General features: G+C 35.8%; 1 protein-coding gene across 1 annotated transcript; it reads left to right on the top strand.

The window, feature by feature from the left end:
* Nucleotides 1–1,810: 1,810 nt before the first annotated feature.
* Nucleotides 1,811–17,548, top strand: LOC120766268 (organic cation transporter protein). Its single transcript, XM_040091657.1, is given in 10 exon segments — nucleotides 1,811–2,161; nucleotides 2,804–2,953; nucleotides 3,309–3,657; nucleotides 7,814–7,932; nucleotides 7,934–8,082; nucleotides 10,067–10,364; nucleotides 14,036–14,216; nucleotides 14,482–14,627; nucleotides 14,907–15,031; nucleotides 17,464–17,548. Coding segments are annotated over 10 exon segments (1,875 nt in total). The 3' UTR covers nucleotides 17,471–17,548.
* The last annotated feature ends 3,670 nt before the right edge of the window (nucleotides 17,549–21,218 follow it).

Here is a 21,218-nt window from a genome sequence, read left to right on the forward strand (position 1 = left end):
ACACGCGTAATGTTTTGCTTTAAAGCCTGAATCGAAGCGGGATTGTCCGCATAGACTTTAGACATCCAATACCCTCACAGGAAAAAGTCTAACGGTGTGATATCACATGATTTTGATGGCCAATCAACCGGCGCAAAACATGATATTATCTGCGCACCGAAGTGTTCTTTCAATAAATCCATTGATTGATGCGATGTGTAGGAAGTGGCGCCGTCTTGTAAAACTCTATGTCGGCAAAGATCACGAACTTCAACTTCACGCATCAAATAGTCAGTAATCATTGCATTATAAGGGTCATCATTGACGGTTACGTTCTCACCTCATTTTTGAAGAAATATGGAACGAAGATGCCACTACTCCTCCAACCACACCAAACCGTTGCTTCATCTGTTCTGGATGAAATGGCAGCTCCTCAATCTCTTCAGGTTGCATTTCGTCCTAAATGCGCCAATTTTGCTTGTTTACATACCCATTGAGCCAGAAATGGGCCTCATTGCAGAACAAAATTTAGCGTCGGATCTTCTTGGAACTTTTTCAAAGCCAATAGAGCGAAGCGATGTCGCTTGAGAAGGTCAAGTGGCTTCAATTCTTGGAAAAGCTGTATTTTGTACGCTTTCAATTTAAGATCTCGAGTTGCTGCGAACGGCGCCGAGTCGACTCCCCACGGTCTTCTTATAGACTCTCAACTACGGCTGCTATATTTTCTTCACTGTGTGCTGGACATTGTCTATACATTTGGTCAATATATTCGTCAAACAGAGTCGAAAAAAAAAATGGATCGGTTTCTTTCCACGCATACCCTAGTGATCAAAGAAAAATCCGAAGAGTTTGTATAGCAGTATCTAGAAGCCGAACGACCATCAAGCGTTTCGCACGTTCGGTAAATGGGCCCAAAAGAATTTTGTTAAGCAGGGAAGCTTATTTTCGGTTGAATGATTTATTGTTTATTAACAAAATTGTTGCACTTGATGTGATGATGTTCCCAAAGTCATTGTTGAGACGTTGTGGGTAGGCTAATGACTTTTTCATACCTGAATTGGCGGATATTGATGGGGACGTCCTTTGGTTCCAATAAGAACGTGCGATTTGGCATCGCTGCACTATATTTTGTGGAGTTAAGTGAAATCGCTGGTGTGAGCAGATAAGACCGAGATTATTGCCGTCTTGGAGAATATTATTTGGTGCGTTACTTCTGACATACGGTCCCATTTGCTGCAAAAAGTTGTCAGCTGGAATTTATTCATACCAAATCTTTATCTAATAAATTTAAATTCTTAGCCATATCATCAAATTGTATGCGTTTTGTTTCTTCTTGAAAATTACGTGCCTTAAAAAACACTATTTATATTATATCCAATATTTTTAGTGTATTTATGGCTTACTCTTTCTCAAAATGTTCAAATTGGGACAATACATTTGCATGATCCCAGTTATAGATTTTAAGCACTTAAGTACGCATAGCCGAATTTATACCAGATTATTGGTCGACCAAAATAAATCTTAATAAAATTCCTGATACTAGTTTTAACTGGTGTTGTACATGGATAAAATCGGTTCAATACTTAGCTTATCCCTCATATACTTAAATAATGTTAACTTTATGCCATAGACATCGGTAATCTCATAATTCCCTCTCGTTCTAATTGCAGCCACACCGTTTGGTAATCAACATAATCGCAAACAACCGTCCCCAACGCACACACACACAGCTAATGACTGTAAATTAATACCAGCAACAACAACTACTGTGACGTCACAACCCCAAGCGCAACAATATCAACAGCAACCGCTGTACAAAAAACACAAACAAATGACGGCGAAACGTAAAAATTCCAATTCCAATGAGATCAACAACACTGCAACGAGCGAAGCGCCACCTGCCAATACAACGACGAACACGACGACAACAACAGTGACGTCAGCGGCGAACGCAAGAACAAACAGCGGCACGATCGCCGCCAATAATGGCCCCTCACCGCTAGCGACAGCGCCAACCACGCGACGGGAACCACACCTAAGCACGAGCAGCAATGGTGAAGATGAGACCGATGTAATTGGCGATTTGGTGGGGCATTTCGGCAAGTGGCAATGTCTAATGACAATGCTATTGTCGCTGTTTCAGGTGCCGAATACATTTCACATATCGTCGTCGGTTTACCAGGTGAGTCAGCAAGCGTTGAGGTAGTGAGCGTAAATTTTCATGAGTGGCGCGTATTTGTGTGGGTTCTGAGTGAAAATTGAAATGAAATGCTAATTGTTTTGATGCTTTATACCCTGAATAAGACGTTTATAAAGTTTGTCACGAAGTTTTTAACATCTGTAAAGAATCGTCAGAGACTCTATACGCATGACAAGCTGAGACGATTTAACCATTGCCGTTTGTTTGTCTGTCTAGCCAAAGTAGTCTTCCCGGCTGTTGAGGTATGGATCTTTAATTTCAGATGTCCTTTTCTCCTCAAAAAGCTGCTTATTTGACGGAAACGCCGACATCGGACCACTATAGCATACAGCTGCTGTACAAACTGAACGGTTAGAACCAAGTGCCTGTACGGAAAACTTTTTCATTTTACAAGACATCTTAACGTACTTTGGCATGCAGTTTTGCCCAAGACAACATAACAATCTCCGAACAAATTGTTTAAATCGAGCCACTATAGCGTACTATGTACATATATATCTCTTATACAAACTGTTCGGCCATAATCAAAAAACAAAACTCCTTATACCATTTTCTGTTAAAAATAATTCACCTGTGAAGGGTATTATATATACAAATGCATTTCTCATTTATGTTTCGCTGCAGGCGATCAACAAAAACTTCTGGTGCAGCCGACCGCCGCACTTACAACACTTGCCGGTGGATGTGTGGCGCAATCTGAGCGATTCGCAGGACAATTGCTTTCAGGCGAATATAGACTGGAGTCAAGTGGGCAATGACAGCTTGCAGCTGCAGGTAAATATGAAAATAACAACAAAACTGAAAATACGACACAACGCACACGGCTGCCACAAGACCAGAGGATTAGCTGCAAATTGCCGAAATTTCCGCAGCCATACTTTGCCGTATGACCCCCCTCAATCACACGGTGGCCGGCTTGTGCATGTGTGTGTCTACTGCTTGTGTTGCATACTCGGCGCGCCGTGCAGCCAACCGTGAAATTTCTACAAATTCGACAATTTAATGCCTACTCTCACTTTCGCTCTTCCTCTCTTTGCAATTTCTTTCCGCTGCCATGCACCTAACTGTGCACTGTTGCATGCTATGTGACCGCATTTATCTCAAATACACACGCATCCACATACACTAGCCAGCATTGCAACAACTGATACGCCAACAACAGCAATCACAAGGCATTTTACCACACGACGTCTCGGCAGTGTCGGCATTTCACAGTTATCTGCTCTCACCGCTGGCAGTTGTGCAGAATGAGACACGCATACCCTGCACCGCTTGGGAATACGACGCCAATGACAATTTGGGCAACACATGGACGTCCCAGTGGGATTTGGTGTGCGACAAGGAGTACATTAAGAATGTGGCGGAGATGTTCTTTCTGCTGGGTGTGGCAACAGGTGGCATACTGTCGGGCTATTTGTCGGATAAATTCGGCCGCAAGAAGATGCTCTTCGTATCTGCTGTGCTGCAGACGATATTCGGTAAGTGTGTGCCAACAAAAGGCAACAAATATTTATATTAAAATGCCTTAGTAAGAATAATGTCGACAAATTTCATTCAACTGGAATTCAAAGTCTGGCAATAAAAGCTTATTTTATGAGTCCAAATATTTGTCATGGAAACTCTTTTTATTAGAGGATGTTATTGTTCTTTTTCAGCAAGCTTCTTAGCAAGCAGTGTCTAATTTCTAAATACAATAAGAAACATAAAAAAATGTCAGCTTCTAGCTTTAGCTTGCAGGAAAAAGTTCTAGTTAAAGCTTAGTAGTCGTTTGGAGCTTTCTTTAAATTTCCTAGATTTATCTACACTTAGGGATGTACCAAATATTTAGGTGGAGAAATTAGTTGCGAGATTCAAGTTAAGAACCTCTTTTCGGTGTTGCGAAAATTACGTTTTTTCCGCTTTTATCTTTGCTAGCCAAGCTTAGCCTTAAAAAACGAAATAATAGTATTTTCCTTACTTTGCTGTTACATTGTCATATCCTTGCCGGGGAAGTATATGAGCTCGTGGTTAAATATCACTCTCAGGGAACAGAAGATAGAGCTTAATTGCATCAGCATCATTAGTTCTAGGTTCTATTATACCTATGTTTTTTGAAACATGTTTCGGGTAGCTGCTAACTAGATTAACATAAATCTGTAAAACTACATGCCTAATTGTTAGTGCTGCTGAGGCCAAAGAGTCCAGGGTCTGGGACGTAAAAAATATGCGAGACATATCTGTTAACGTACTCAATGTTGCTAGGTCCATAGGCATCTGGCCTTTCTAACGGAGTGAAGATCTTTCCGCTTCTCTGCTTCATCAGATGTTGTCATCGTCCATACCTCTGCATCATATAACAGGACGGGGATGATGAGTGACTTGGTCTTTGTTTGTCGAAAGAGGACTTTACTTCTTAATTGCCTACCCGGTCCGAAGAAAAAGTTATTTTGCGTTCGATTTCGAGGCTGACATTAATGTTTTTGTTAATACTGGTTCCAAGATAGACGAATTTATCTACGACTTCGAAGTTATGACTGTCAACAGTGACGTGGTAGCCAAGTCGCAAGTGCGACGACTGTTTATTTGATGACAGGGTCCTCGTTCACTATCAGACCCATTTGCTTCGCTTCCTTATCATTATGGAGAAAGCAGAACTAACGGCGCGGTTGTTAAGGCCCCATCAATATCACCGGCATGCACCAGCAGCTGTACACTTTTATAGAAGATTGTAGCTTCCCTATTTAGATCTGCAAACCGAATTATTTTCTCCATTAATAGGTTAAAGAAGTAGCACAACAGAAAGTCGCTTTGTCTGAAACCTTGCTTGGTATCGAGCGACTCGGAGAGGTTCTTTCCGATCCTGACGGAGCTTTTGGTATTGCTTAACGTCAGTTTACACAGCCGTATTAGTTTTGTGGGCAGCATCTTTTCGAGCCTTGAAATCGACGAAGAGGTGGTGTGACGATTTTCTTCTCCTTCTTCGATTGCTAATTTAAAGTAACTTTCGACGCATTATACAATAATATACGAGAAGCGGTGGTAATTTTAATAATTCGGACCTGTTGAAGTAGCGGATTCTTGGAACTGGAGTCCACTCTTTTTTTTTGCCATAAAGGATCAAGGTGGCCTAGAAGAACATCAGTGCTCGGAGATTTTAATACAAGAGAAGATGTTTCAAATTTTTTAAGAGGTCTTCAGTCATATTTACTTAGTCCAATTTGAGAGAGAGCGGTTTTACACCAAAATAACAAAGTTTGACTTGGACTCTGCTGCTATTTGTGTACCTTTAGTCATGCATACATGTGGATAACAACAAATGCACAAGTATGCATTGCTGCAGCCACTTGAAGTCATTGATTCGATGCTTGCTAACGCCTTTTGTTGGTGGTGTCTAAGCACCGGCAGCAACTGTTGCCAATTCAATCTACACAATCAGAAGTGGCTGCCGCGCACAGTATATATGTGTTTGTAGTGCACACATACATACTCAAACACCTGCTTCAGTTAATGGCTTATTTGATTGGCAGCCTTGTTAGAGTGGCGGCATTGATTGTCAAGTTCAGAGTCAATTCCTGCCAGTTGTAGCCACAATCAATAGCCATTGTGGAGGTGTGTACCATTGTAGTTGTTGTTTTTACCAACACTTATTCACTGTTGCATTGTTGTTGACATTTGTTGTTTTAGCAGCTAGGCTGACACTGGTCAGTGGTAAATGTCAAAGTCAACTGCAAGTGCGCAATGTTGAAATTTAATTGCAAGCACAAGATAATAACCACAATCGAGAATAATTGAGATGGAGGGAAGGATTAAGATTGCTCTTTCATTTCAAAACGAGAAGCTTTGGTATACTCAACTAGTTTGGAAGTGGTGTGGAACATAAGTGTTTATTTTGAATTTTATTTATTTATGTATGTAGATGAAAATATATCCTACCTTATACTTGAAGCATTGGAAAAACAAACGAAAGTGACCATCTAAAGAGTGTAAGCAATATTCCATTTTCTATAAGTCGTTTCCGTCTCAGAAACCTAAAGATAAATATATAAAAAGGTACTTGTATTTGGACCAGCAATTTGATCTCAGTTAGCTTAAAGTGGTCATTTCGAAGAAATATGTTGTAGACGGTATTTGCCTTTTTGAATCTCTCTATTATTCTCAAAATAAGTTACAATATTTTATGTTGCATAGCAGTATTATAGAAGACCCGTCGTTAAAAGGTTAGATTTCAAAAGTATAAATGATAAAATCTCTCCTACTAATTTTACAGCACTGTTCTCTCTTCCAATTATAGTTCTGATCCCACAAGAATGTATGATGAACTTTCACACTCTAATACCACCCCGAATATCTGCCTCTCTCTCCCTGGTTTTATTTTAACTTAGAAATGAGTAGAACAGTGTGATAATATCTTCTAATTATCAAAAAGAAACGCCTTAATAGTCAATATATGGAAGAAAATCCTTTAAGCAATGTTGCCACATTCCCCCTAAACGACTTAAGCTAAAACAACAAAATTTGCTGAGTACAGATCTTATAAGAACTTCTACCGACAGTAGGAAAATGGATGAAATCGGATGATAACCCGCTCACTCCCCATATAACGGTACTATTAAAAACTTCCAAAAGCGCGATAAATCAATAACTAAATACACTAGAGACATTGAATTGTACCAGAGTGATGGTATTAGCAAGCTTAATGGAAGCCGGTTTGAAAATTGGACGATGGGTGTGGCACTGCCCACTTTATGGGGAAATACCATATCTCAGAACCCGACCAACCGATTTCGACAAAATTTTATACGTGGCATTCTTCGTACATTCTTATATAATATTGTAAAATGGACGAAATCGAACAACAACCACGCCTACTTCCCATATATCACAATTTTAAATTCCACTTCATTCATTCAAATCCAGTACAGATATCAAGAAGCAATTAATATAACGGGATAAATTAAATAATGTATTTGGTGTGTGCCACTTTATGACTCAAAATTGTTTAAATTAAATAAAAACTGTTCAAGCCCCTAGGCACCGAATATTTAGACCCCGGTGCCTATAGTTGACTTTTGATCGAAAATTTCGACTAATGTGTGGAATATATAACTGAAATTAAGGGATAATCCTTCTCTTATAATGGTATGTATGTATGTATGCATGTCAAAAATGTTTTATAATGGTATGTACATAAGTATGTCAAAAATAGATTGAATTGGACCAATACTTCCCTTAGCCCCATATACTTAATATAGAGATTTTCGGAATTCGGGATGACTTTGTATCGCATATCTCGGCCAATATTTGAGTTATCCCAATGAAAATGAGAGAGCGTGTTTGGCTCATAACAGTGTATCTTTGTGCCTGAAATGGAAACATTGAAAACTTGACCTAGCTCATATACAAGTAATATCAGGATTTTCGAACATTCGGCTGACTGTATACTATTTTTTTACAACTTAAGGTATTTCCATGGCTTTGATTATTGAAGGTTGAAAAAGTATAAAATGTTCGGTTGCACCTGAACTTAGCCCTTCCTTACTATTTTATACTTGTTTTTTGAGACTTTTTTATTTATTTAACAAAAAGTAATTTTTAAAGCGATTATAATCTAATGTAAAGCAATTTATAAAATTATCTTCACTGTTTTTCTCACAGGTTTGGTGCTGTACTTCCCAAAATCTTTGGAAATGTTTCTGCTGCTTCGCGCCCTACTAGGTTTAGTCTCCGTGTCCGTCACATATGCGGGCCTCATTTTGGCCATTGAGTATGTGGATGGGCAAATGGCGTACCATAGCCGGCATGTACAATTTATTTCCACTGCCAATATCGTACATGTTGATCGCCGGCATCGCCTACCTGACGCAGGACTATCAGCGGCTACAACTCTGCATCGGCCTGCCGGGAATATTTCTTTGCTTTCTATGGTGAGTATCAACTTAACGGTATTTAAAACTGTACCCGATATTCAAAATACAAACATAATGCTCATAATAAAAGTTAATACGCTTCATTAAGTAATCAAATTAAAAAAAAAAACTTAATGAGAACTGACAGTGTGATTTTGCGTTAAATAATTAAACACATGAGAAGTTCGAATTTTTTAGTCAAAATATGCTGAGAAACATATTAAAGCATCTGTATGTGTGTAGTATGTGTATGTAGCTAAACTGATTTTTCTCACGTAGACGTGCGATTTTTGATACTTGTTGTTTATGTTCCGTGTGTGGGCGTCGATCGAAGGAATAAATATTTTTTTAGTTTCTTATCGTAAAATGAACATGCGCAGGCTATGAAAACAGACTGCGATTAAAACAATAACAAATGAAAATAAATAGTTCGGAAATTTTCGTCTGCTGTCTTTGCGAATTGAGAGTGAAATTATTTACACCAATTCATTAGAAAATTGATTGAAGTTTTGATTTCTTTTTCTTCGATTTTGAATTGGTCGATCGAATTTTGTATGTGTGATGTTAATAAAATTTATATTATAACGTATTATTTTATAATTTAATGAAGAATAGTAAAAAACTAAAAACAGATTTAAAAAAAATTATGAAAAAAAATATTTATAAAAAATGTTAAGTTATTAAAATAAATTGCCACTTAAACTGTGAGAAGAATATAGATAAACAAGATTCAGATAGCTGTGGCCAGGGTATATTAATTTAGTGCTCCGATTCAACTCAAATTTGATGTGCCCATCCGGTGTGTTATCGACAAAGTGCTTTGAACTGTCTTCTTATTCGCCGAAGGTAAAACTGCTAAGAAGTTTCAGCCTCAGTCTTGCAAAGGCTGGGCAATGGAGTAGAAAGTGCCTGGATTTGTCCACCTTCGCCATACAACTTTGACAACTTGCGTGCGTCAAGATTTCCAGTCTTACAGTCTAGTAAGAACCCCTACTATTGCGTTAACATGAACTGTGCTAAGGGAAAGTAGTTCAGAAGACCTCCTGTATTCCACCCTAGGCCAAAAGGCTATTCAGCACACGTGAGGGCCATTGATTCAATGCAAACGCAAGAGCTCCAACTCAATCCCATTCCAATGTGAGCGGGGCATAGTGTCTCCTCTAGCCAGCCTCTAGCTTTGCAGTTGCCAGTACCCCAGAGGAGAGACATTCCCTGACTAGCTCTGACCGTACAGTGAATACCCACCTTCCTGAAAAAAACTGCACTTCGCAGCAGTACTTCTACCGCCACCTCGTCTTGTGGTTAAGATTGACGGACCAACTTTCTCTGCCAGCTTCGACCCATCTGTGAAAAAGCTAGAAAGCTCGCACCTCTTCTCCAGTGTCCTCATTCAGATATCCAGAAGATTTTTTTTTTGAAAGTGGGCGTGGAGAAAATTCTTTCCGCATCATCAAGGTTGATTGTACGCTGATTGTCGTCGATATTAGCAGCTTCCTCTTTACTTGCCTGTGACCTCCTATGTTGGCCATTAGTCTGCTGAGTTGGGAGGTGATTTTCGCTGCCTTTCGCGTGGCGTGCTGAATTTGTACCCAGAAGGTTACTGCTTTTTGCATCCTAAAAATCTCCGTAGCCGTTTGCATACTTATTTTCAGTGATATATGCTAATTTGTTAGCAGTAGTAGCTCTGCTTTTTCATCATCATTCTGAGTCATGCTTGCGTCTCTGTCATGAACTGATTTTAAAGCTTTCTTCGGGAGCATCGATCGTATCATATCCACCCATCTAGCGCTGTTGAAGGAATTTTAGACACCTAAAGTCGCCAACAACACTATTCTTTTGTAATCCGAAAACGTCTCGTTTTTCTAATAAAATTATTATTTTTAACTACATTAAACTAATACTATTAAATATAGCAGAGTTACTATTTACCATTACAAAGTTACATGGCATAATTCTTATCAAATTAATCGTAGTAACTTATTCTTTTTCATAATCATTGCAGGTTCGTCGTGCCCGAATCTCCGCGCTGGCTTTTGGTCAAAGGTCGCATTGCCGATGTGAAGAGTATAGTCGAGCGTGCCGCTAAATTCAATGGCCGGCAACTACCACCAGACTACGAGTCCATGTTGAAACCACCACCGCAGGAAGACTCATCACAAAATTGCATCAGCCTCTTCAATTCGGGTTATCTGCGCTGTGTGACAATTTGCTTTCTCTGCATTTGGTTTACCATGAATCTGGTTTACTATGGACTCATACTGAATATGAGTTCGTTTGGCGGAAATGTTTACTTGAATTCGGTGAGTTGATAAACGGAATGCAAAAAAAAAAATTAGATTTATTTGGTTAAGAAAATTTACTAGCAAATTTACACAAGACAGAAGAAAACAAATTTTATAATCTTTAGATGATATAATATTTATATAGTAGACTAATAAATACTAGAGTACACATTGTGCCAGTGACGACACGTCGTATACGTAACATACATATGTTACAAGTATTCCTTCAATCCTTCGTTCGTTTTACTTCTTTCTCAAAGCAACGACAAAATTAAATGAAAATGAAATAAAATAAAATTAACAAAATTAATTAAATTAAACTTCAAGCTAGACGTGTTAGAACATAAACACAGATTTAGCGCTTGTGAAGTGCATTTTGCTAGGCTTTCGTATTAAAGCATAGCAAAGCAAACAACCATTCATATATAAATAACTTCCGCTAATAACTTAAATGTACATAACTAATTCATTTCACTCATTTCATTTGCTGCTATCAAACATGTGTTTATGCTCACGTGTGAAATGCTCATTTCCTCTGGCTGACGGCACACGAGCTGAGTAATTAAAATATTGTAAAGAAAATGCATTCGTAGACATAAAAAACCGGTTAAAAATCTCATTCGCAAGCATATGTTTGTAGCTTATGTGCTTTAAGCTTTTTCTTGTGTTAGCTGTCAAGCCAGCAGCAATAGTTGCACTTTTTTGTAAGTTTTAATTGAATTGAAGGAAAATAAAATAAACACCAAGGCGAGCAATTCGTAACACATTTTGAGTGTGCTAATCTGGATATGAACGCGAAAAAGGTCTTTAAGTAAAATATTCTCAATTTTTTGTAACAAATATTTAATTAGGGCTTTTGCATAGTAAATGAAAACCAATTTTGTCAGATATTTGATAGAAATTAGATCAGTTTTTACATCTACTTGCAGGCTCGTATAAGCTAATCTAAAATTCGGTTAATAAAAATACTTAATTAAGACCTGTTTTCCAAAATCTTTACTCTACGAGGCTCCTCACGACACATTTTTCTGAAAAAGTCTAACCTTAAAAATGCAATCTTTTATTAATTTGTATTTATGGTATCTACTTCATCTTATGTAGCCTCAGCTATAAGGCTCCTTACTGATTCAATGATATACTTGTATAAGCATGAAGGGGTTCCTTATGAAATGGATTGAGTAATTTTCTTCTATTTCACCTTTCAATAAAGTCACATTTATATATGTATGTATATATGCGCTGATACCGATCAGACGACCAAATGAAAAAGTTCACATACGAATTTATGTTCCAAATTAAATGCAGCTAAGACGTATAGTCTTAAGTATAGCTTCTTTGTAAAATATGGTCGGATGAAAGCATGCCCAAAGATTGGAATTTAAGTGTGCTCTGATACCACAATCTACGCCAACTACCGTGGGATAAGCCTCCTCAACATCGCGTTTAAGGTTCTATAGAGCGTATTGTGTGAAGGATTGAAGCCCAACGTCAAGAAACTGATTGGACCTTCAGTGTGGCTTCAGGCCTGGTAAATCAACAACTGACCAGATATTCACCATGTGCCAAATCTTGGAAAAGACCCATCGAAAGGGAATCGACACTCACCACCTCTTCGTCGATTTCAAAGCTGCCTTTGGCACCACCAAAAGGAGCTGCCTTTACGCCGCGATGTCTGAATTTGGTTTCCCGCAAAACCGCTGACGTTGAGCAACACCAAAAGCTCCGTCAGGAACGGGAAGGACCTCTCCGAGACAAACGAGGTTTCAGACAAGGCGACTCTCTTACCTGTGACTTTTTCAAACTACTTCTAGAGAAAATAATTCGAGGTGCAGAACTAAACCGAGAAGGTATAATCTTCTATAAGACTGTACAGTTGCTGGCGTATGCTGATGATATTGATATCATTGGCCTTAACAGCCGCGCCGTTAGTTTTGCTTTCTCCAGAATGGATAAGGCAGCGAAGCCAATGAGTCTGGTGGTGAACGAGGACAAGACGAAATATCTCCTGTCATCAAAGAAGCAGTCGTCGCACTCGCGCTTTGGCAACCACGTCACTGTTGACAGTCATAACTTCGAAGTTGTAGATAATTTCGTCTATTTTTGAACCAGCATCAACACCAACAACAACGTCAGCCTAGAAAGCCAACACAGAATATCTCTTGCCCTCAGGTGGTACTTCGGACTAAGTAGGCAATTGAGAAGTAAAGTCCTCTCTCGACGAACCAAAACAAAAGTCACTTATTAGTCCCATCCTGTTATATGGTGCAGAAGCATGGACAAGGATAACAACTGATGAGTCGACGTTACGAGTTTTCGAGAGAAAACTTCTGTGAAACATTTAAGGTCCTTTGCGCGTTGGCCACGGCGAATATCGCATACGATGGAGCGATGAGCTGAATGTGATATACGACGACAGTGACATAGATCAGCGAATTAAAAGACAGCGGCTACGCAGGCTAGGTCATGTCGTCCGATTGGACAAAACCACTCCAGCTCTGAAAGTATTGGACGCAGTACCCGCCGGGGGAAGCAGAAGAAGAGGAAGACCTCTACTCTGTTGGAAGGACCAGGTGGAGAAGGACCTGGCTACAGTTGGAATGCCAAATTTTTTCGTTTCTTTTACCAAGATTGTATTAAGATTAATCTTTCACACAGTACGCTCATCCCCCGGCAGTTGGCGCAGATTGTGGGCTCTCCCTTTTTGTGGATTGGGCAGAGCATACTTAAATTCTAATCGTCGGGCATGCTTTCATCTGACCATATTCCACAAAGAAGCTGATGCATGCTCCTTATCAGTTCTTCGCCGCTGTGTTTGAATAGCTCGGCCGGCAATCCATCGGCCCCCGCCGCTTTGTGGTTCTTCAGACGGGTAATTGCTATTCAAACTTCTTCAAGGTCGCGCAATAGAACGTCTGCTCCAGCGTCGTCGATTGGTGTTGTTCTTTCACTGCCATTCAGCAGGCTGTAGAAGAGTTCCCTCCATAATTTCAGTAAGCTCTAGGCATCAGTCACTAGATCACCTCTGGGGGTTTTAAAAAATTCCGGATCTATTTCAAAATGAAGACATGAACAAATAATGAATTTGCAAGCAGATTTTCATATCCAGGCTGCACTGTACTTTGTATCAACAGTGCGAAGTGATCGAAATTAACAGATCATTAAGCTTTCAACCATGCGCATCACTGGTTGTCTACGAGAACTTTGCTTGCTGGCGCTGTGCCAACTTTCTTTTAGTAAGATAGAGACGTATCTAATAGTATCGTTGTACTGACAAGGCATAAATAGCTAAGTAAATACCATAAATATATATTATATAAATTTAAATGCCTAACTAAAACATAACTGAGTCACGGATGGCAACATAATGTTGTTTTTATTTTTTTGTTTTTTTTTATTTAATTTTTTTTTTTTAATTTATGGCTAATATGTGAACGCCAGACGCTCGTAAACGCTAATTAGGCATATTGAACCAAAAAAAAGGATGGCGAACATATTCACTTTAGTCCATAAGTTTGCTCCATCATGTTTTTATACAAACTTCAACAAAAATGACACCGCTAACTATCGATAAAATAAGTTATTAAGAAAAAAAAAAACAAATTAATACAATGCGCTCAATCATAGCATTTTTCTCGTTCCCTTTTCATTACAAAAAATATCAACAACAACATTGTGACACACAACCACAGGCTTTAGCTGGCCTAGTCGAAATCCCCGCCATCGCCATCGCCATGTACATCATCACAAAGGTTGGCAAAAAGTGGCTCTTCTGCGCCACATTCTTCTGCACGAGCATCGCCTGCTGTTGCGCGGCCATTACCGAGGGCAATGATGACCAGCTCTGGCTGAAGATTACATTCCTCATGATTGGTGAGTTGCCGCTGTGATTTTGTTTGTCCCAGCATGTATCCATAAATATGTTCTCGTGTGTGTGTGTGTGCGTATGCGCACAAGTATGTGTTACAAATCAATCGGAATTTAATTGAATTGCATAAATGCCATTCACAAGCGCGCGTACACATCCACACACACACAGTCTTACATGAGTACTTAGCACAAATTTATGCTCCATTGCCTTACAAGCTCCCACATATGTATGTATGCATGCTCCAGCTGACTATCTTTATTTTCGCAGGCAAGTTCACCATCAGCGCCGGCAACACCATTATGCCGGTCTACACCGCCGAGCTCTATCCGACCGCCATTCGTAATGTGGGCGTGGGCGCTTGTAATGTCGCCGCCGGTGCCGCGCTGATACTCACGCCATATTTGTCGTTGTTGGTAAGTTTGGGGGGTCGGTGGGGCGATAGCACCGCTCAATTTAAAATATGTTTAAGTCTGTGCAAATGTTATGTGATTAATGCGCGCATATCTGACCAAAATCGCCGGCCACACTTCGCTGCACAAAAATGTTGGCGCATACTTTTTAAATCAACAATTAATCTTGAGTATTTATGTCTGACACATACATACATATATACGTATTTTACTTATGTAGTTTTTGTTTCGTGGATTTCAATTAAATTTGATTTTTGTTGCTATTATTGTTGTTGCTTTCAGAATAAAATTGAGATTCATTTCATGATGACACTGCTGACAGCTTTTGCATTCTTTGGCGGATTTGTGGTGCTGTTCCTGCCTGAAACTATAGCTGCTCAAACGAAAACGGAACCGCGTGAGGAGAAGTGAGTGATTTCAATTTTAAATATTAACGGACTTTTTGAAGAGTTGTCAAATATTTATTTACATACATAGCTCTTATTCTGGAACTAGCCCAAAATTATTTTATGCATTCTAACTAATTCTTGATTTGATGTGGAATATTAATGTTCTACTATGAGCACAAAATGAAAAGACGTTGTTCATAATTTTAAAATTCTTAATTTATACTTCAAAATCTGCATCGTACCCCTCAAAAACTCTCCCTTGACCTCAAAACTTTTGTGCCAACGTTTTTTCCATCCTCGAAACATTTGTTAAAGTCAATTTCCGGAACAGCCTTCAATACCCGTCGCGTTTTTGCTAATGCCTTCACTTAACTCAAAACGGTTTCCCCGGGACGGTCGTTTGAGTTTGCTGAATAGACACAAGTCATACATCAGCTACATAACATAGGCAAATACGATGGTTGCGGTACAATATTGGTTGAAAATTTGGCGAAAAACTCACGAAGAATCAAGACAGAATGCTACGGTGCATTACGAGTATAGTGGTACAAAAACCAATAGTTGTAGACCTATAAACCCTCTTTTTACAAATTGAATTCCTTGTTGACAATTTGGACTATCGGAAGGAAATCGGAGTGCACCATACCTCGTTAAACGAGGTAAACTGTCAACCTAACCTTGATTTATGACCAGCAATGGCGTGGCTTTTTCAGTTCCGGCTCACCTTTGCCACGATATTCGGTGCACTAATCGTCTGTTTCTGCATCGTAAGCATAGACACAAGACTCGTCGCTAGTAATCATTTGTTTCATAACATCGTAGTTGTCCGAAAACATTATATCACCGACGTTAAAGCGACGCTGTTTTGCTAAAAATTTGAGTGATTTTGGAACCAATCGTACTTTCACATTCTTAGGCTTAATGATCTTTCAATATGGTTTTCACTGATCCTTCCGATATTTCCACGATGACAGTAAGATCTCTGACTATTAAGCGTCGATTCTTAGCCACCAATTCCTCTATTATGTTGACGTGTTTATTATCTGTTGATGACCCTGTTTTCAAATCTCTTTGAATAGTTTGTACCGATCAAAAACACTTGCCAGCGACAAAAATTTATCGCCGAAGACCTTTTCCAACATTCTGAATGTATCGGCACCAGAAATTTGATTCCGCACACAAAATTTAATGAAAATTCTTTGTTAAATAATTTCAGTCATCGTAAATGCCGTGGAATGCACTTTATGTACTTCTTAAAGACAAGCTTATACTAAACACTAATGATTATTTTGATGTGACAATTGGCACAGATGTCACTGACAATCATACCTACCAACAAAAAAAATTTCAACGAATTTTAAATTAAAAAGTCTTGCCATTTTTTGCCCAAAGTATTTTGCATCTCAAATGATGCCCCTAATCTATTCACTATGCCCCTGTAACCTTCAATTTAAAATCAAAGCACTTCATTTAGCTCTCTCTTTTATAAAACCTCTGATTAACATTCTAGACTGAGGGAATCCTCTTTATTAATCGTCTGTAATAATGGTATGTTAGTTCCCTTTTCTGCCCAATAATAGGGATTTTCGTAATCCTATAGAACTGAACTCACTCCAAACAAGACAATTAGAAAAATCAGATACCAAAATCAGCTTCCATCTACTAGATAATTGCGAAAATCACAGCAATTAAAGAAAAGAATATATTTATTTATACGGATAGCCCAGCGGCTTTCGAATCACCAAAGCTTGTTATTTGTAAATATGTTACAATTATACCTGAGACTCGGTGGAGTCAATACAAATTTTGATCAACAAGCAGGCATAAATGGAAAATGGGCTGTATACGAGTATGCCGACTATTAAAATTTAGACAACATGATGCAGGAACTCTAGTTGTGCTATGTATATTGTAGATGCTGTCAGAAGGTGAAAGAAGAGGAAACTATAAAACATCCGGGGAGTTTCAGAGAGAAGACAATGGAGTGAGCGGAGTTTAGTCTCAGGGATTTCACAATTGATCTCCTAAAGACCTACATAGGTTCGTTGTCAGACAGCCACTTTACCTACCTACCTTTAAAATGCATGATATTAAAAATGTGTGAGTGAATGTTTACACTTGACCGTTTCGGAAAGCTTTTAAAAATTATGGAGAAGTTATAGCGTTGCCGACAATCGGCTTTTTTCGGAACTTGAAATTTTCACACGACTTTTTTTTTAATAATGACATTAGGCATGGTAGGCCAAAGCTTACGGCAACGCTTTAGCTCGGTAAGAGAGAGTAAAAACGAATGGTTCTATATGAAAGTAGTTTGTAAGGAAAATACTCAGAGAACGCTTAGAGCTATGTAGGCTTTAAAATGTTCCACGGCCTTTTACTTATACGTTTTCCCTTTCATTTATTGCAATATATGGAATCATACAAATCTCGATGACTATTTCTCTTTACAGATGTTAGAATTGTTAAAATTTAGCTGAGGTAACTTCCGGCAACTGATGCTACAAAGGCCACAAGCCAAAATGAGAGGAAGAGAAACAATTCTTGTCAAAATACGACGAATTTAGTAAGCAAAAGAAATTTGGTAAACTCGCCGAAAACAACAAAGTTCATATGAAAGCATCCAACTATTTAAAGGCAAATGTAAAGCATTAACTGTATTTTGGCTGGACCAAAATGTATGAAAACAAACTCACTAACTAACTGTAATAGCAGGTAATAGAAACAAACAGTTGATTGAAGACTTCCATTTCAAGCAAAAGCCTAGCACAGCAAGTACTTGCTTAAGCAAACTTACATACATATGTATATGGTATAAAGAATAACGGTAAATAATTGCAAGCACATCATGTAACGGTAATGAAAATGTTGAAATGCTGTAATTTAAAAAATCGTTTATCAAAGCTCTGAGAATTAATGAAAGCTTACAACAATTCGATTCAAAAGCTGAAGTAAAGTGAAAGTTCCAAATGTTAAAATCGCTAAAATTACTGTTATGTATGTAAGTTCTCAAACAAACACTTTTATTATAAAAGAAATAAAAATTAATAAAAAATATTAAAATAAATAGATTAATGCACCCAAGTTCCATAAAAAACTACTAAATACAGGCAGGACCTTTTGTTGCAAATTCATAAAGTTTAAGAAAATTGTTTTTAATACAAAATGTTAAGGACAAAAATAATAAAAATTAACTAAACTCACATATTTTTAATTAAAAACAAAAAAAAAAAAAATAGTTATAACAATAAAACAACAAAGAAATATAAAAATTGATACGGTACTAAAGTATTTCTACTATATATAAATGTGTGCTTAACTATATATACTTAAATATATATATAGTTATTAAATTTCAGAATTAAGTCAGTAGTAATTAAGTAGTATTTTTATGCCGTTAAGAAAATAATTTATGCCAGAAGGCACTGAAAATTTAGCGCAAAACAATTTGTTTGGTTTTGAGTGAAAAATAGCGAAGTCAAATTGAATTATTTGTATAACTTTAAATTTAAGAAAGATTTATAATTTTTATATGCACTAAAATAATATTAATGAGTGGAAAAATATTAAATAAATACAGTATGTTGAAAAGAGTAAAATAAACATTATTTAATCAACGAAATTCCGATTTAAATGTAACAAATTAAAACAAATGTATATATGTTGACTATAATTATCAAAAAAAAACACTTCTTGAAATATTTATTTTATTTTTATATATAAAGGTGGGTGAAAAAAATATTTTTTGTTGGCATGATGTTCTATAAAATTCATAAGAAGAGAGAATTGCTTTAAAATGAGCAAGCTACTACCGTTAATAGCTTTTAAACAGTTAGGTTCACGAATGAATCTTAAGAGATCATTTTGTAGAGCATTGAACTTGTCACAAAATTTGTGAAGCAAGATATCTAAAGTAGTTATAAGCGAGTTTTCAAACTTTCTAACTGTTAATAAGAAAAAAATAGAAAAATGTAAGACGATGGACTTTCGCGTTACTTTGAGGGACTTTTTTGGAGGTATCTCAGCACCTATTTTTCAGCGTACCAAGCGGAAAAATTTTAGTTTTTTTCACACATCTTAATATAAATCATTTTATATTTATTATTTTATTGCATTTTATTTGTGTATACTTTTTTAATTTAACCATACATTTTTTTAACATAAAAAAATTAAATATGAATTAAATTTAGACAACATTTATTTAAAAAATAGTTTTTACACAAATTTAATATAATAAAAAATATGTGTTGTTGTAGTAAAATCATTATTATTGTTATTTTTTTTTTTTAATTTTAATTAAATACGGGTTATTTACCGTTATTTTATTTTATTAAGTAGTTTTTTTCCATATATTTTAGTTTCCATTTGACTAATTTGTTCTCATTTCTTCATTTAATATTTATAAAATAACATAATTAAACTTTGATTGCACAGAAATTGTTCTTAAATTATTTATTTCACTTACAAAATATAAATCATGCAATTATATGTGTCTATTTAACAAATATTTAACATATTTTTAATATTTTTTATTTTTATTTATTTCCAACACTGTTTTGCTTTTTATTTTATTTATTTTTTTTACCTACGAAATTATTAATATTTTATTGCTCACAACTCAAAGTATTTCAATATTATAATAATTATATAATACAATACCAGTTTTACTGAATTTTTTTTATTTATTTTAACTATTTCAAATCACTTTTCATTTAATTATTATTTGTTGTTCATTTAATTAATGTTTTCGTATACACAAATTTCTTTATAATAAATATGTCTTCTGAACTTTGCAGTCATAAAATTTAAGCACTTACACAACAACAAAAACACAAGTGCTATTGTTGCAATAATTTCCAAAATTGCACAGTCAATTAGTTAAAGTAGGAAATTTTAGTGCCAAAAAATACAAGAAAAATTAAAATTATGGTCAATTAAAAAAGTTATGTGCATAAAATAACGTTTCTTGGAATAAAATATAGTAAAAAAAGTATAAAATTAAAATTTTTTTTTTTAATAAAATAAAAGTATTTTCAACAATATTTTTGAATTTCATATAATTCTAGGATTTGTTAAACACAAACAAAACAAAAAATAATATTTTTTATTAAAAAAAAAGTAATTTTAATTATTTCTTTATTTTTTTTTAAGCAAAAACTACTATTTTACGTCCTAAAATGATATGGAATTAAATAATATTGTTGATATAACAAAATTGTAAGAAAATGTTAAAATAATTGGCACGATTAAATATAAAAGTAAAATAAATAAAGTAAAAAGTATTCAACATGTGGCCCGTGAAACTAAAACAACACACAGCGAAAATATTTATACGCAATGGCGTGGCATTTAGTAATGAATTTCTTCAAAAAGGATATTCACAGTGTTTCAACATTTTCCTTTTTTTATGGTTGTTAAATACCAAAATTATTATTAAAAATTATATAATTAAAAATATTTAATTTCATTTAATGCCGGTTAGATTACTATAAAAAAATTTTATTTTTACTTAGCGGCAAAATTTTTTTGAGAAAAAATAAAAAAGTCAAAAAAAAAAATTATTTAAATTTATTATCCAAATTTTTAATAGGTTTTTGTTTAATTAATTTTTTAACTTTATTTCTGCTGTCATATATTTTATAAAATTCTAAGAAAATAGAGAGAAATGATAAAATTTCAACGAGCACGCGAATACCACCTTTTCAATTTCCACTTAAAAATAGGCAATTTTGCTATAAATAGTTATTTATTATAGTACTATATATATGTGTGTACCTAAATGTTTGTATGTATTTCTATACGCTACTTCCACACTAACTGAAAATTTCATAAATAAAAAATACATACAAAATTATTATAAATAAATATAAATAAATAATTATTATAAACAAAATATTATTATAAATAATAAAAAATATATGCTTATGTATAATTACAACAATGTATTTATGTATTTTGTAGATAAGTAGATTTAATACAAACATACATATACTATATGTTGATCAAGCATATCACACAGTCAATTGGTCACAAAGTATCTTGCAATAAATAATGAGCAAATTCATTTTTAATTATTTAGCTTTTTTTGTATTTATTATATATTTAAAATATCTATAATTAAAAAAACTAAATATTAAATAATTTATTAGTATTAATATACGTTATGATTTTCTTATTATTATATTGTGATTTTATGTTTTTGAAAAAA

The sequence above is a fragment of the Bactrocera tryoni genome, chromosome 1 (assembly GCF_016617805.1).
Source record: "Bactrocera tryoni isolate S06 chromosome 1, CSIRO_BtryS06_freeze2, whole genome shotgun sequence".
Lineage (NCBI taxonomy): Eukaryota > Metazoa > Arthropoda > Insecta > Diptera > Tephritidae > Bactrocera > Bactrocera tryoni.